At 44.9% G+C, this 13,921-nt stretch overlaps 2 protein-coding genes across 2 annotated transcripts; one reads left to right on the top strand and one right to left on the bottom strand.

The window, feature by feature from the left end:
• Positions 1–264: 264 nt before the first annotated feature.
• On the bottom strand, positions 265–4,650 carry LOC123747526 (autotransporter adhesin SadA-like). The gene is made up of 3 exons (XM_045729742.2): positions 4,616–4,650; positions 4,241–4,292; positions 265–1,794 (listed from the first exon to the last, which is right to left on the bottom strand). Exons 1-3 carry the CDS (start codon positions 4,648–4,650, stop codon positions 265–267), a joined length of 1,617 nt encoding a protein of 538 aa, XP_045585698.2.
• A 128-nt stretch (positions 4,651–4,778) lies between these two features.
• LOC138364318 (uncharacterized) lies at positions 4,779–12,523 on the top strand. Its single transcript, XM_069323919.1, has 2 exons — positions 4,779–4,813; positions 12,229–12,523. The coding sequence occupies exons 1-2, from the start codon at positions 4,779–4,781 to the stop codon at positions 12,521–12,523; spliced, it is 330 nt and encodes a 109-aa protein (XP_069180020.1).
• Positions 12,524–13,921: the final 1,398 nt, after the last annotated feature.

Here is a 13,921-nt window from a genome sequence, read left to right as displayed (position 1 = left end):
AATTAAAAAATGTTGTAGCACACTGTAATCTAGCCGTTTGTTCTTTATCTTGCAAGTGGGAGAACTTTTAAAAAGACTCGACTAGCTAAATAAATAATATTTAGTGTATTGTTAGCCCAGAAGCAACAGCTATCACTGAACTAACACAAACAATGTAGAAACAAACAAACCCACAAGCATAAACAAGTGGGATTAAATAAACAATGAAAATAAACAAATAATATAAGATATGTTTAGGCAAGAAAGTCTTAAAATAAATTATGATTATAAGTAAATTAGGTCAGAAATGGTAAGTGCATCTAGTGCTGTATTGTGAGCATCTAGTGCTGTATTGTGAGCATCTAGTGTTGTATTGTGAGCATCTAGTGCTGTATTGTGAGCATCTAGTGTTGTATTGTGAGCATCTAGTGTTGTATTGTGTGCATCTAGTGTTGTATTGTGAGCATCTAGTGCTGTATTGTGTGCATCTAGTGTTGTATTGTGTGCATCTAGTGTTGTATTGTGTGCATCTAGTGTTGTATTGTGAGCATCTAGTGTTGTATTGTGTGCATCTAGTGTTGTATTGTCTGCATCTAGTGTTGTATTGTCTGCATCTAGTGTTGTATTGTCTGCATCTAGTGTTGTATTGTGTGCATCTAGTGTTGTATTGTCTGCATCTAGTGTTGTATTGTGTGCATCTAGTGTTGTATTGTCTGCATCTAGTGCTGTATTGTCTGCATCTAGTGTTGTATTGTCTGCATCTAGTGTTGTATTGTGTGCATCTAGTGTTGTATTGTGAGCATCTAGTGTTGTATTGTGTGCATCTAGTGTTGTATTGTCTGCATCTAGTGCTGTATTGTCTGCATCTAGTGTTGTATTGTGTGCATCTAGTGCTGTATTGTGAGCATCTAGTGTTGTATTGTGTGCATCTAGTGCTGTATTGTGTGCATCTAGTGTTGTATTGTGTGCATCTAGTGTTGTATTGTCTGCATCTAGTGTTGTATTGTCTGCATCTAGTGTTGTATTGTGTGCATCTAGTGCTGTATTGTCTGCATCTAGTGTTGTATTGTCTGCATCTAGTGTTGTATTGTGTGCATCTAGTGCTGTATTGTGAGCATCTAGTGCTGTATTGTGAGCATCTAGTGTTGTATTGTGAGCATCTAGTGTTGTATTGTGTGCATCTAGTGCTGTATTGTGAGCATCTAGTGTTGTATTGTGTGCATCTAGTGCTGTATTGTCTGCATCTAGTGCTGTATTGTGAGCATCTAGTGTTGTATTGTGGGCATCTAGTGTTGTATTGTGAGCATCTAGTGCTGTATTGTGAGCATCTAGTGCTGTATTGTGAGCATCTAGTGTTGTATTGTGTGCATCTAGTGTTGTATTGTGAGCATCTAGTGTTGTATTGTGAGCATCTAGTGTTGTATTGTGAGCATCTAGTGTTGTATTGTGAGCATCTAGTGTTGTATTGTGTGCATCTAGTGTTGTATTGTGAGCATCTAGTGTTGTATTGTGAGCATCTAGTGTTGTATTGTCTGCATCTAGTGCTGTATTGTGTGCATCTAGTGTTGTATTGTGTGCATCTAGTGCTGTATTGTGGGCATCTAGTGCTGTATTGTGTGCATCTAGTGTTGTATTGTGTGCATCTAGTGCTGTATTGTGGGCATCTAGTGCTGTATTGTGAGCATCTAGTGCTGTATTGTGTGCATCTAGTGCTGTATTGTGTGCATCTAGTGCTGTATTGTGTGCATCTAGTGCTGTACTGTGTGCATCTAGTGCTGTATTGTGAGCATCTAGTGCTGTATTGTGTAGATTACACTAACGAAGGCACAAGAATACATCCTATTTTTGTTGATGAATTAGTGCTCCATAAAACAGCTTTGACCTATTCATCAAGACGAGCAGACTTGACCACATTCAACAAGTGCTCAACCCCTGCTCTGAGTGACGCTGCACAAGACCTCCTGTTAGAACTAACAAGATTAATCAACAAATGCTTAGTTGGCAACATACTAGAGGCCATAAGACTCTTCGTCCCGCTGTGCTCTCAGAGAGATAGAGAGTTCTCTCTGAGAGCACACATGGCAAAAATCAATCGAATTGCTCTTTTTTCTACCACAGACGTGGCCAGACATTTGCAATGCTAACCAGCATATATACATTTTCTTCTGTCCTCCATAGACAGGGTTAGAGATGTGGGACAATTCCCTCTGGCACCTTGTCACTCTTGCTGCTGCAAGATCATTTAGCCAGACACCAAAGCAGTTCAGGTTTGGCATTCTCCAAGGGTGTGAGGCCTCGATCAGGTTGGATATCATACATGTTTCAACCTGGTAAGTTGGGACACATTCCTCCATGTTGATCATTGTAATGTTCTTTTGCTCTAAACATTGTACATTTGTGCTTCAGTAAAGAAGTAGAGCTGCTATTTGGTGAACATAAAATTGATTCAGGGTAATTTACCCCCTAACAAGGTGATTTACCCCCTAACAAGGTGATTTACCCCTTGTTCCTCTCCTTCTGTGTTAAGTCATTAATGAAGCCACCGATAACCAGTTTATTGAGAAGATATCGTTCTTGGGTGATGGTACCCTAGCTGGTTCTCAAGACGCCTCTGTGTGAAATTCTCTCCAACCGAAACATTGTAAGTTCAAGTAAAAGATGTTCCGCCTGATATCTCCATAATTAAACCTGAAGACAGCACGCTCCAAGGAGTTTCTCTTGGGTCAAAGGCCATCAACAGGTTTCTTGGTAAGATGGTCACTACTGACCTGAAGCTCAAAATATTGAAGGCATTTATGCTCACGATGTACTTTACCTCACCGCCCGATGCTTGATCCTTCACAGGTTAACCTACGTTTTGAGATTCTTGAGTTATCTTGAGGTTATCTTGAGATGATTTCGGGGCTTTTAGTGTCCCCGCGGCCCGGTCCTCGACCAGGCCTCCACCCCCAGGAAGCAGCCCGTGACAGCTGACTAACTCCCAGGTACCTATTTACTGCTAGGTAACAGGGGCATTCAGGGTGAAAGAAACTTTGCCCATTTGTTTCTGCCTCGTGCGGGAATCGAACCCGCGCCACAGAATTACGAGTCCTGCGCGCTATCCACCAGGCTACGAGGCCCCCCTGTTCGCCAGGGGGGAGATGTTCGCCATCTCAAGAGAGCCTTAAGCCATGTGAATACAACCCAATACTGAAATCCATGTTAGAAAAATTCCTTAACCTTTTTTTTAATTTTCTTACTTTTTTCTTAATTCCTTAACCTTAAAAAGGAAAAAAAAACTTTCTTTCTCAATGTCCCACAGTGGAAACAAGGTGATGTTGTTACACATCAGACATGGGGGGTTACCTTGAGGTGCTTCCGGGGCTTAGCGTCCTCGCGGCCCGGTCGTCGACCACGCCTCCTGGTTGCTGGACTGATCAACCAGGCTGTTGGACGCGCCTGCTCGCAGCCTGACGTATGAATCACAGCCTGGTTGATCAGGTATCCTTTGGAGGGGTTTGTCAAGTTCTCTCTTGAACACTGTGAGGGGTCGGCCAGTTATGTCCCTTATGTGTAGTGGAAGCGTGTTCAACAGTCTCGGGCCTCTGATGTTGATAGTTCTCTCTTGAACACTGTGAGGGATCGGCCAGTTATGTCCCTTATGTGTAGTGGAAGCGTGTTCAACAGTCTCGGGCCTCTGATGTTGATAGTTCTCTCTTGAACACTGTGAGGGGTCGGCCAGTTATGTCCCTTATGTGTAGTGGAAGCGTGTTGAACAGTCTCGGGCATCTGATGTTGATAGAGTTCTCTCTCAGAGTACCTGTTGCACCTCTGGTTTTCAACGGGGGTATTCTGCACATCCTGCCATGTCTTCTGGTCTCATGTGATGTTATTTCTGTGTGCAGGTTTGGGACCAGCCACTCTAATATTTTCCATGTATTGATTATTATGTATCTCTCCCGCCTGCGCTCAAGGGAGTACAGATTTAGGCTCTTTAGTCGGTCCCAATAGTTTAGATGTTTTACTGAGTGGATTCTAGCAGTAAAGGATCTCTGCACGCTCTCCAGGTCAGCAATTTCTCCAGAGGGAGAAATTGAAAGGGGCTGTCATTGTGCAGCAGTACTCCACTCTAGAGAGCACAAGCGTATTGAAAAGTATCATCATCGGTATAATATCTCTAGTGGGAAAAGTTCTTGTTATCCAACCTGTCATTTTTTCTTGCAGTTGTGACGGCTACTTTATTGTGTTATTTAAACTCTGAGGGGCAATGCCTCAGCATTGCCTCCCAGATTGCTGTGTAGGTGGATCTATTATTCTCTTCAGCACCTGGAAATCTGGTGAAGATTATTAAACCGGATTACGTAGGTAACTAAGGGGTAAACGAGCCCTGTTTTATACACTACACCACTAATAGTGTCTTTCACAGCTTAAGCCCCACAACCAGCCCCTACTGAAGGCCCACAGGTAATCCAAACGGGACAGTTCCAGTGTACACAGTAACTGTATTGTCTCATTCAGTCCCAATGTACACAGTAACTGTATTGTCTCATACAGTCCCAATGTACACAGTAACTGTATTGTCTCATACAGTCCCAATGTACACGGAGTAACTACGGTGTGTCACATTACTGCAACACTACCAGGTGAGGTCACTCACCTCACAGCAGATGGCTTCCTTTTATCTACTTCCATGTCACCAACTGACACGCTTACATCACGCCACAGTTCCTCTGGATTGCAGCAGCTCTTTGCCTTGCCGCCCCAATCCACGTGGAATAGGTGTACGTGTAGTGATGTAGAGGCTGCCAGGTGTGATCACCATGGCCCGGAATGCCAAAGAACAAAGCCACTCGAGGTACAGTAAAGTTATTGACATCAATAAAGTGAGCCTTACCACAGAAGAAAAAAAAACTCCATTTCCTAATGTCCCACAACTGTGCCAGTAATACTGATTGTGCAGATGGGATTACAGTGGGAAGGTGGTGAGTCTGGGTATGCACTTAATGCACAATCAACTGCAGCTGCCACTCATGGGAAATCACCCAAATCCTGTAAGTACAGAAAACCAAATTATTAGTACAATTTTCCCCCCCTTTCCTGAGAGACATTGGGTGCCTGTGTCTCACTTACATATAAACAGCTTTATATCAGCTTTATATAAACATGTAAGTGAGACTGATCACAAAATTATATAGGATAATACTTGTATAATTTATCCCCAACACTGCGGCTTCGAAAGAAAAAAAATAGAATATACTTTTCTAAACAATAGTCTAAATTTAATATCCCCTCAGGGCAGTGTGTCATGTTACGACCTCCCAGAGCGTCGCTGGGAGCATAAAACCCTTCCATAAATCATCAAAAAGCCGCCAGGCCTCAAAAAAGGTAAGTTTAGGGTAAAGTGAAAGTCCATGTAAAATCCGCCATCTTACTGGGGCGACCTTATATACACACGCTTCCGCTCTACATACGCCACATATCCACAGATGGGAACTGAATTAAACAAAGCACAAGTCAAGTAGCTAGCTGTAACTAAGCCTTAATCACCTAACAACAGTGATACACTAGGATTAAGACTGACTATAAAGTCATGAACGTTAGTGGGTAGGGACTTATAATACCAGAGTGAGGTCAAGTCTCAGTATGGACTTGACCCCACCAGTCAAAGTGGGGTCAATTAGCACTGGTATCACCAGTCAAAGTCCTCTCTCCTGCCTTCAGAAAAACTAAGTCCCCTTCATAACGTTCATAACGACTGGAAAAGTGACAAAGTCATTTTTTCAACAAAAGTTCAAGTCCACAACAACTTAACAAAAAGCAAAGTCAATTACATGTCTTTCAAACGTCACAGTTACAATGTCTGGTAAAGTAGCAGGGTGAGAACTTCCTCTCGAAAGTCCCCCAGACCAGGAACTTGACTAAGTCCATAAACGAGGAAATTCGACTATGTCCACAAACCAGGAAAATTGATCAAAGTCCACAAACTCCTCGTCAGAGGCTATGTCCAACAAACAGTCAAATTACTATGTACCCACACGGCTCAGTTGCCAACATAAGTCACCAGCCACACTAACAAATATGGAATATCGGGAAACACTTTTATACTGATCCACACAAAGACCTTCTTACATGTAGTAAGAACTCATATGAATAATTATATAGACCACCAAGGAGCACACACACACAACACGTGTGTCCGTTTACAGGGGCCTCGTAGCCTGGTGGATAGCGCGCAGGACTCGTAATTCTGTGGCGCGGGTTCGATTCCCGCACGAGGCAGAAACAAATGGGCAAAGTTTCATTCACCCTGAATGCCCCTGTTACCTAGCACAGTAAATAGGTACCTGGGAGTTAGTCAGCTGTCACGGGCTGCTTCCTGGGGGGTGGAGGCCTGGTCGAGGACCGGGCCGCGGGGACACTAAAGCCCCGAAATCATCTCAAGATAACCTCAAGATAACCGTCCCCCTCTACAACCAAGACACCACTGATCATGCCTACCGACTGACACCTGGTACAACAACCACAGGTACCAACACAGCCACAAATATATAAATCTCCACACAGAGTACAGAACATAACGGAATATAACGGAATATAACAGCATATATATCACAGGACTCTGGAACATACACAGATGTTCACTTCACAAAATATATAGCACAGAAATAATACAATAACATTTCCACACTTATATACACACAAACAACCACCTGAGCTGCTAACTACAGGCAAACAAGCTGTTACACTCACTCACCAACACATCACACAAACAACCACCTGAGCTCGTAACTACAGGCAAACAAGCTGTTACACTCACTCACCAACACATCACACAAACAACCACCTGAGCTGCTAACTACAGGCAAACAAGCTGTTACACTCACTCACCAACACATCACACAAACAACCACCTGAGCTGCTAACTACAGGCAAACAAGCAGTTACACTCACTCAACAACACATCAATATATAACCATAATGTTGACCAGACCACACACTAGAAATTGAAGGGACGACGACGTTTCGGTCCGTCCTGGACCATTCTCAAGTCGATTGTCATTCTCAAGCCATTCACAATCGACTTGAGAATGGTCCAGGACGGACCGAAACGTCGTCGTCCCTTCAATTTCTAGTGTGTGGTCTGGTCAACATACTTCAGCCACGTTATTGTGACTCATCGCCTGTATAACCATAATAATATACAAGGAATATAATACGTGAAATACAGTAACATAGCTATTGCATACACCTCTCCCGGGACGCTTGATACCATCAGACCAGCTACAGCCGTCATTATCCTCCCTCACTGCTGAAGAGGATCTCGGGTTGGGATATATTATATAACAACCCGTTCTCGCAAATTTAATTAGTCAATATTGACTTATTAAATATGTGCATAGGTGACATACTTAACATAATAGTTTCCCTTGAAAAGCTTCATAGAAAACACCGACCTTACCTAACCTACTTAGTATGTTAATATAAGCATCTTATTGCTTCGTAATTACAATTATTACCTAACCTATACCTATAATAGGTTAAGTAACAATTGTAATTACGAAGCTATAAGATGCTTATTTTAACATACTAAGTAGGTTAGGTAAGGTCGGTGTTTTCTATGAAGCTTTTCAAGGGAAACTATTATGTTTAGTATGTCACCTATGCACGCAACTAATACGTCAATATTGACTTATTAAATTTGCGAGAACGGGTTGTATATAAATAATAAAGTATACAAACTTAGACAAAGTTAAGAAAAGCGTTTGATTGGAACCAACACAACAACTACAAGGATACAAAGGCATACAATAAATTCTTTAACTTGATCAATTTCACACTTGTTCCTCCACCCATCCAACCCGCACAAGTTATAATCCCGCCAACGTAACGTAATTAAACTTCCACATCACTTCACTACCGAAATGACACTTGTCATTAATCTATGAGTGACCCACGCATGGGAACACACGTAGCCGGGGAGTGGACAGTGAGAGGATGACGACCATGGTGGGGCTAAGTATATGGATGTGTCCACCAACCATCAGTGAATTCAGATACGAAAGCTAAATTTAATTACATTCAAATTATATTAATAATACACTTGGATACTTCTGATTCAGACTAGGTGAACAGGTCAATAGAACTGTCAATGTTTACTAAAGAGAATGCAAAGGCGATGAGTCACAATAACGTGCTTAAAGTAAGTTGACCAGACCACACACTAGAAGGTGAAGGGACGACGACGTTTCGGTCCGTCCTGGACCATTCTCAAGTCGATTGTGAGAATGGTCCAGGACGGACCGAAACGTCGTCGTCCCTTCACCTTCTAGTGTGTGGTCTGGTCAACTCAGAATGCAAAGGACTGGAATAGGGATCTTATCTTTCAATCCAAGGGAGATAATATCTATATCAGGGATACAGGACCCCCACTACACGGAGTGCGACACAAAATGGGTTACCATGGCAGACCCAGCACTCAGACCAGTCATGCTGAAAGCCAAGAAACAATCCAGTTGGGACAGCCCCATTGTAGACAAAGAAGCCACAGCTTTGCTGGAGGCTGCAACAACCCCCAGTGATCGTGCACGCCTCACAGCTGTGCAGGCTCCCCATGCTGGGAACTTCCTTTTGGCAGTCCCTATGTCTGCGACAGGCACACGTCTTGATCCGCAGGAGCTCCGTATTGCAGTCGCTCTTCATCTCGCTTTCCCCTATCCAGACTGTTCATGGGTGTATTTGCGGCAAGGCAGATGTGGACAAATATGGATTGCATGGCCTGCACTGTTGAAAATCTAGCGGTTGACACTCAAGGCACGACGAAGTCAATGACATCATTAAGAGAAGCCTTGCTACTGCCCAGTGTCCAGTGGAGAGAGAGCCCCGCAATCTATTGAACCATAACTCTGCTAGCTTTTCCGGCCGACCAGACGGAATCAGACTGCACCCTTGGAAGGGTGGCAGACAGTTGGCGTGGGACTATAATTGTGTATCCACCCTGGCAACCACATACATCAATCTCTCTGCCGGCCAAGCAGGAGCCTCGACGACACACAGAGAAGAAAGATACAAGTCGACCAGGTACAGGGAAATAGATCACCAGTACAACTTCGTTCCAATAGAATATGAGACCCTTGGTCCATGGGGAGAGAGTGCAAGAAGTACTGAAGCGACCATACGAGTCATAAATACTCATACTCCGCCCAAGTAAAACAGAAACAAGCAACACTTAGTGGGCCAGCCAGAGGCTTTGGGCCCGCGCAGGAATATCCCTCCAAAAAAAAAGGTGCAAGAAGGTTTCTTAAGGATCTTGGTTCTAGGCTCATTGACACTACAAGAGACCCTAGAGCGGCAAGTTTTCTCTTCCAGCTCCTCAGTGGTGCGATCCAGAGGGGGAATGCCCGCTGCGTCCTCGGTTCCTGCCCGGCGTCGGAGGAGTTCGAAGAAATCTACAGCCTTTAGGAAACAAACTTCCCCTTATTTCCTCTTTATGTTCATTTTTTGTATAAAATCAGATATGTAACTGTATAACCTTGTATAATAAAGTGTACAACATAAAAAAAAGAGGGGTGGTAGGAGAAGCGAACACTCTTACGTATTCAGAGTTAAATTGCAAGTTTTTCTCTGAATGTTCTGTGTTCTCTTTTTTGAGGCTGTGGGTTTTTGAGGCTCTTCACTCCTTCTGAAGATGTATTAATATTCGAAAGTACTTAAGGAAATTCCCGTTTCATTTTTCCTCCGTGGTCTGACATTGTCACATTTTTAATCACGTGTTTACTTTCGTAATATACACACACACACACACACACATATATATATATATATATATATATATATATATATATATATATGTCGTACCTTGTAGCCAGAACGCACTTCTATGCCTACTATGTAAGGCCCGATTTGCCTAATAAGCCAAGTTTTCATGAATTAATTGTTTTTCGACTACCTAACCTACCTAACCTAACCTAACCTAACTTTTTCGGCTTCCTAACCTAACCTAACCTAACCTATAAAGATAGGTTAGGTTAGGTAGGGTTGGTTAGGTTCGGTCATATATCTACGTTAATTTTAACTCCAATAAAAAAAAATTGACCTCATACATAATGAAATGGGTAGCTTTGTCATTTCATAAGAAAAAAATTAGAGAAAATTTTATAATTTAGGAAAACTTGGCTTATTAGGCAAATCGGGCCATGCATAGTAGGCCAAAAAGTGCGTTCTGGCTACTAGGTACGACATATATATATATATATATATATATATATATATATATATATATATATATATATATATATATATATATATATATATATATATATATATTATTAAATATGACCGAAAAAGTAAGATTAATAATTCTAACACGAATTTTCTCAATCTTTCGTACATTATGCTTCACTGTTGGAGGTAAATCAAAAATCAATTCTCCAAAATTCATTTTTATTTCTAGTCTGACGCGACACGGGCGCGTTTCCTAAAACTTATTACATTTTCAAAGACTTTAGTTCACAAATACACAACTGAATAGAACTTACGTATCTCCGATTTTATATCTACATTTGAGTGAGGTGGAAGGGGTGATGTGGCATTAACACAAGACAGAACAAAATGTGGTATTAATAGGGTATTAATTTCATCAACACAAGACAGAACAAGAGTATTAATAGGGTATTAATTTCATCAACACAAGACAGAACACGAAACAATGGATATTGAATAGAAGTGTTTGTAGAAAGCCTATTGGTCCATATTTCTTGATGCTTCTATATTGGAGCGGAGTCTTGAGGTGGGTAGAATATAGTTGTGCAATAATTGGCTGTTGATTGCTGGTGTTGACTTCTTGATGTGTAGTGCCTCGCAAACGTCAAGCCACCTGCTATCGCTGTATCTATCGATTATTTCTGTGTTGTTTACTAGGATTTCTCTGGCGATGGTTTGGTTGTGGGAAGAGATTATATGTTCCTTAATGGAGCCCTGTTGCTTATGCATCGTTAAACGCCTAGAAAGAGATGTTGTTGTCTTGCCTATATACTGTTTTTTTTGGAGCTTACAGTCCCCAAGTGGGCATTTGAAGGCATAGACGACGTTAGTCTCTTTTAAAGCGTTCTGTTTTGTGTCTGGAGAGTTTCTCATGAGTAGGCTGGCCGTTTTTCTGGTTTTATAGTAAATCGTCAGTTGTATCCTCTGATTTTTGTCTGTAGGGATAACGTTTCTATTAACAATATCTTTCAGGACCCTTTCCTCCATTTTATGAGCTGTGGAAAAGAAGTTCCTGTAAAATAGTCTAATAGGGGGTATAGGTGTTGTGTTAGTTGTCTCTTCAGAGGTTGCATGGCTTTTCACTTTCCTTCTTATGATGTCTTCGACGAAACCATTGGAGAAGCCGTTATTGACTAGGACCTGCCTTACCCTACAGAGTTCTTTGTCGACTTGCTTCCATTCTGAGCTGTGGCTGAGAGCACGGTCGACATAAGCGTTAACAACACTCCTCTTGTACCTGTCTGGGCAGTCGCTGTTGGCATTTAGGCACATTCCTATGTTTGTTTCCTTAGTGTAGACTGCAGTGTGGAAACCTCCGCCCTTTTCCATGACTGTTACATCTAGAAAGGGCAACTTCCCATCCTTTTCCATCTCGTAAGTGAAACGCAGCACAGAACTCTGCTCAAATGCCTCCTTCAGCTCCTGCAGATGTCTGACATCAGGTACCTGTGTAAAAATGTCGTCAACATACCTGCAGTATATGGCCGGTTTCAAGTTCATGTCGACTAAGACTTTTTGCTCAATGGTACCCATGTAGAAGTTTGCAAACAGGACACCTAGGGGAGAACCCATGGCGACCCCATCTACTTGCTTATACATGTGCCCATCCGGGCTCAAGAAAGGTGCCTCTTTAGTACAAGCTTGGAGTAGTTTCCTCAGAATATTTTCTGGTATGTCAAGAGGAGTACAGGCTGGATCACGATACACTCTGTCGGCTATCATTCCGATTGTCTCGTCCACAGGTACGTTGGTAAACAGCGATTCTACGTCCAACGAGGCTCTTATCCCTGTGGCCCGTGTGCCCCGCAGTAAGTCAACAAATTCCTTTGGAGACTTCAGGCTGAAGGCGCAAGGAACATAAGGAGTCAGCAGGCCGTTGAGTCACTTCGCCAGTCTGTACGTGGGTGTGGGTATCTGGCTAATGATTGGCCGAAGTGGGTTTCCAGGCTTGTGCATCTTGACATTTCCATACGCATATCCAGGTTTATATTCCCCAATGATCTTTGGCAGGTGGAGTCCGGATTTCTCGCCCCTCGCCCCTCGCCCCTCACCCTCGCCCCTCGCCCTCGCCCCTCTCCCCTTGCCCTCGCCCTCGCCCCTCACCCTCACCCCTCGCCCTCACCCCTTGCCCCTCACCCCTCGCCCTCGCCCCTCTCCCCTTGCCCTCGCCCTCGCCCCTCACCCCTCACCCTCGCCCCTCACCCCTCACCCTCGCCCCTCGCCCTCGCCCTCGCCCCTCGCCCCTCACCCCTCACCCTCGCCCCTCGCCCCTCACCCCTCGCCCCTCACCCTCGCCCCCATCTAACTATTGACACGACAAACACACAGAAATGGAATCCAGTAAAAACAATTTTCATCATGGAGGGTTTTCTCCTAACAAATATTGTCGGCGCTTTGTGCCCGCCTCCACCACCCTCCAGCAGGGAGGGAGGGAAGGTAGTGATGGAGAGGAGGGAGGGAGGGAGGGAGGCAGGGAGGGAGGGTGGTGATGGAGAGGAGGGAGGGTGGTGATGGAGAGGAGGGAGGGAGGGAGGGTAGTGATGGAGAGGAGGGAGGGTAGTGATGGAGAGGAGCCTGGGAGGGTAGTGATGGAGAGGAGCCTGGGAGGGTAGTGATGGAGAGGAGGGAGGGAGGGTAGTGATGGAGAGGAAGCAGGGAGGGAGGGTAGTGATGGAGAGGAGGGAGGGAGGGAGGGTAGTGATGGAGAGGAGGCAGGGAGGGAGGGTAGTGATGGAGAGGAGGGAGGGAGGGAGGGTAGTGATGGAGAGGAGGGAGGGTAGTGATGGAGAGGAGGGAGGGTAGTGATGGAGAGGAGGCAGGGAGGGAGGGTAGTGATGGAGAGGAGGGAGGGAGGGAGGGTAGTGATGGAGAGGAGGGAGGGAGGGAGGGTAGTGATGGAGAGGAGCCAGGGAGGGTAGTGATGGAGAGGAGGCAGGGAGGGAGGGTAGTGATGGAGAGGAGCCAGGGAGGGTAGTGATGGAGAGGAGGCAGGGAGGGAGGGTAGTGATGGAGAGGAGGGAGGGAGGGAGGGAGGGTAGTGATGGAGAGGAGCCAGGGAGGGTAGTGATGGAGAGGAGGCAGGGAGGGTAGTGATGGAGAGGAGGGAGGGAGGGAGGGAGGGTAGTGATGGAGAGGAGCCAGGGAGGGTAGTGATGGAGAGGAGGCAGGGAGGGAGGGTAGTGATGGAGAGGAGGGAGGGAGGGAGGGTAGTGATGGAGAGGAGGGAGGGAGGGAGGGTAGTGATGGAGAGGAGGCAGGGATGGAGGGTAGTGATGGAGAGGAGGGAGGGAGGGAGGGTAGTGATGGAGAGGAGGGAGGGAGGGAAGGTAGTGATGGAGAGGAGCCAGGGAGGGTAGTGATGGAGAGGAGGCAGGGAGGGAGGGTAGTGATGGAGAGGAGGGAGGGAGGGAGGGAGGGTAGTGATGGAGAGGAGCCAGGGAGGGTAGTGATGGAGAGGAGGGAGTGTAACAAGGGAGAAAGAAGAAGATGCATGGGCCACCGTATACGACCAGCCTGTGACGGTTGGCGCCCGGCCCCTAGTGATGGTCATTGGTCACTAGCGGGGCCCAAGAAGATGCTCACACTTGGCACTTAGTCTGGTGCTTGGTGTTGGGAGCACTACACGCCAGGACGCTGTGTCTAGACCAGCCCGGTTGCCTTCATTGGCTGCCACTTGCTGGCAGACACATCATCTTGTGGCCGT

This window comes from Procambarus clarkii, chromosome 13 (genome assembly GCF_040958095.1).
Source record: "Procambarus clarkii isolate CNS0578487 chromosome 13, FALCON_Pclarkii_2.0, whole genome shotgun sequence".
NCBI lineage: Eukaryota > Metazoa > Arthropoda > Malacostraca > Decapoda > Cambaridae > Procambarus > Procambarus clarkii.
Note: the sequence above shows the minus strand (reverse complement) of the source record. Positions and strands in the feature narration are given on the sequence as shown.

Coding starts and splice junctions, on each gene's coding strand:
- LOC138364318 (XM_069323919.1), top strand. CDS start 4,779: ATGGCCCGGAATGCCAAAGAACAAAGCCACTCGAG. Junction 4,814..12,228: donor AAAGAACAAAGCCACTCGAG/GTACAGTAAAGT, acceptor GATCTTTGGCAG/GTGGAGTCCGGATTTCTCGC.
- LOC123747526 (XM_045729742.2), bottom strand. CDS start 4,650: ATGGAAGTAGATAAAAGGAAGCCATCTGCTGTGAG. Junction 4,293..4,615: donor AGGAAGCCATCTGCTGTGAG/GTGAGTGACCTC, acceptor AATCTTCACCAG/ATTTCCAGGTGCTGAAGAGA. Junction 1,795..4,240: donor CCTACACAGCAATCTGGGAG/GCAATGCTGAGG, acceptor TGCCTTCGTTAG/TGTAATCTACACAATACAGC.